Source organism: Chrysochloris asiatica, unplaced genomic scaffold (assembly GCF_000296735.1).
Source record: "Chrysochloris asiatica unplaced genomic scaffold, ChrAsi1.0 scaffold00131, whole genome shotgun sequence".
In the NCBI taxonomy this organism is placed as follows: Eukaryota; Metazoa; Chordata; class Mammalia; order Afrosoricida; family Chrysochloridae; genus Chrysochloris; species Chrysochloris asiatica.
This window is the reverse complement of record NW_006408649.1, coordinates 6,821,026-6,823,773: the sequence shown is the minus strand read 5'-3', so window position 1 is coordinate 6,823,773 and position 2,748 is coordinate 6,821,026. Positions and strand designations below refer to the sequence as shown.

The 2,748-nt window shown below is 42.5% G+C and overlaps 1 protein-coding gene across 2 annotated transcripts in view; it reads left to right on the top strand.

The window, feature by feature from the left end:
• Nucleotides 1–2,748, top strand: part of LPIN1 (lipin 1) — a 207,535-nt gene that overhangs the window by 142,199 nt on the left and 62,588 nt on the right. For both annotated transcript variants that reach the window (XM_006869447.1, XM_006869446.1), the window contains 2 exons: nt 1,241–1,334; nt 1,983–2,173. In XM_006869447.1, coding sequence (XP_006869509.1) covers nt 1,241–1,334; nt 1,983–2,173 — 285 coding nt within the window. The remainder of the gene's footprint in view (nt 1–1,240; nt 1,335–1,982; nt 2,174–2,748) is intronic.

Here is a 2,748-nt window from a genome sequence, read left to right as displayed (position 1 = left end):
GGGAGTAGAAAGCCTCATCTTTCTCCCGCAGAGTGGCTATTAGTTTCGAACCACTGACTTTAAGGTTTGCAGCCCGATTCGTAACCACTACGCTACCAGAGCTCCTTATACAACGGATAGTCATCCTTTTTTTTTAAAGTTTTTATTGTGAATTGAGTGATAGTTTACACTGGAGAACATCGGTTTTACACGCATTGTTTCATTGCAATGATTACAATCACCTCTGTTTTGCATCATCATTCAACAGAATTTGTTTCTGTTTCCCCTGTCTTTTTTTAGGGGGTATGTATACAAAAACACTCATTTAAACAACCAAAGAGCACCCTCTGCAAGCCTGTCTCCTGGCCACCAGCACACAACACAGTCTTTCTCTTTCAGGAGTCTAAAGAGTCCTCAGCTGCTCTATCTCTCCATGGCCTCATCTCTGCCTCCATCTCTGGTGTCGCTACTTTTCTGGATAGAGTCCCCCCTATTTTTCTATTTTATTCCCAGTTTCTTGTTGCTTTAATTTTCACTACTGACAAATGGTATGAAGAAATTAAACGATGACTGCCCCTTCTAGAATATATGCTTCATGAGATCAAGAATCTTTTCTGTCTGGTTTACCTGTATATCCTGGCCCTTCCAACAGTGGTTGGCACATAGCCGTGCTCCATGAATGCTAGTTAAATGAACTAGTTGAATTTCAGTAGCCTTGATACCAAACCTAGTTTTTGTTTGCCATGTAGTTTTGTGCAGTTTTCTAGATTTCAACAAGCCAGTTAATAATGCTCTGCCAGAAGTAAAGTTGTTGCTGTTATGTGCTGTTGACTCGATTCTGACCCATAACGACCCTGTACAGGGTTTCCGAGGCTATAAATCTTTACAGGAGCAGAAAGAGTCATCTTCCTCCTGTGGAACCGCTGGTAGTTTTGAACTGCTGACCTTGAGATTAGCAGCCTGATTCATAACCATTATGCTACCAGAGCTCTGAAATCCTGGTGTTCAGTGGCTGGCAGTGTACAATTTAGGGTGCAGCACTTGAAGAATTGCTGGGAAGTGCTCGATGATGCCTTTTGCCATTAAATAATGATGATGATAATAGTAATAACTTCACTATTTTGAGTACTTTGCATATACTTTAGGCACTTTACAGATGAGCATCTGAGCCTCAGTCAAATTAGGCATTGAACAAGATCACAAGAAGTCTGAGTTTGTTTCTCGAATGATTTTGACTTGATACATTTATCCTTTAATTTAGATAAACGAAGCAGACATCTTGGTGCTGATGGTGTGTACTTGGATGACCTCACAGATATGGATCCAGAAGTGGCTGCCCTTTATTTCCCCAAAAAGTAAAATGCTCTTTTAATTCCTCATATCATGTTCTATAGTCTGAATACTATTCGGTCTCTTCTGTTTGATAAGAACACTAGTAAGCAAAGGCAGTGAGAGGTTCCTAGTTTACCATGAAAAGCACCCAGGGGGAAGAATTGGCTCAGAGTTGTGTGCGCAGCCTCTCTGTGTACACATGCATGTGGCTGGCTGTCCAGCTTTCTGACAGGAACCTGGACTCCAGGCTCTTCCTCCAGTCTGGGTCTGAGGCTTTGTCTGTTGTGGCGATTGCACGACTAAGGAAATCATTGTCAGGAAGTGGGCAGCTGCACAGTCCCTCCTCACCAGAAGAGGGTCTCCCGTGCTGGCCCCTGGGATCTCATCTTCAGCTCATCCTGGGGATGGCTGCTTTTGTCTTTTAGTTGATTTCTCATGGACTTGGGGGAGGGGATTCAAGGTAAAGACACTGGTTTAACCGTAATCACCCCTGCGCAGGTGAATTGATTTTGCTTCTCTTTCTTTGCTATGGTGCTTTAACAAAAAGTCTACTCTGAATTGCAATTGTTTGCTACTCTGAGGCTTAGCAGATTGCTAGAGAGTAATTGGATATCTGTGTAAGACCCTTCAAAATGGGAATTCGTAGCACACCTATTTTTTTCTCTTCCCAGTGGAGATACTGCTGGGCTTGCCAAACATGCCAATGACAATGGAGCCCGGTCAGCCAACCAGTCCCCACAGTCCGTGGGCAGTTCTGGCATTGACAGTGGTGTGGAGAGCACTTCGGATGGCCTGAGGGACCTGCCGTCCATTGCCATCTCCCTTTGTGGGGGCCTCAATGACAACAGGGAAATAACTAAAGGTATAGCAGCCACTGGGTGGGAACCTGGTTTTTAAGCCAAGCTCGCCCTCTTGTGGTAATTTATCAGAACTTCCAGAAAATCAGCTTAGTTCACTTCAAAGTAGCTCTTCATTTGTAGTACAAACTGCTTAATGTTCCTTCATGATCCAAATGTCTCAGGTTTGTAGTTAGCTGACCTCAGGTAACAATACAGCCATTGGCATTATTTAGCTGTTCATGGTCAGTGTTTGTTGAGTATTTTTGGGTGTCTCTTGAGCCCTATGCCAGTCACACAGAGCTGTCAGCCCATAGCCTGCAATCCCACGGGAATACAAGTATTTTATTAGAACACTGATTTTTTTTTTCTTCAAAACTTTCTAATGAGACTAAATTTATTCACTACTGTAGTAAAAGTTTTGATTATAAGTATCCAACAGTTTTTAATAAAAAGTACAAAACAGATTTTAGATTTCTAATATATTAATACAAAGTACATGACTACATACAGTAACCTTACAGGCAAAGAGAGGTGGAAGGGGAAAAGAAGGCTGTGGTTGAATTGTTGTTGTTGTTGTTAGGTGCCATCGAGTCAGTAC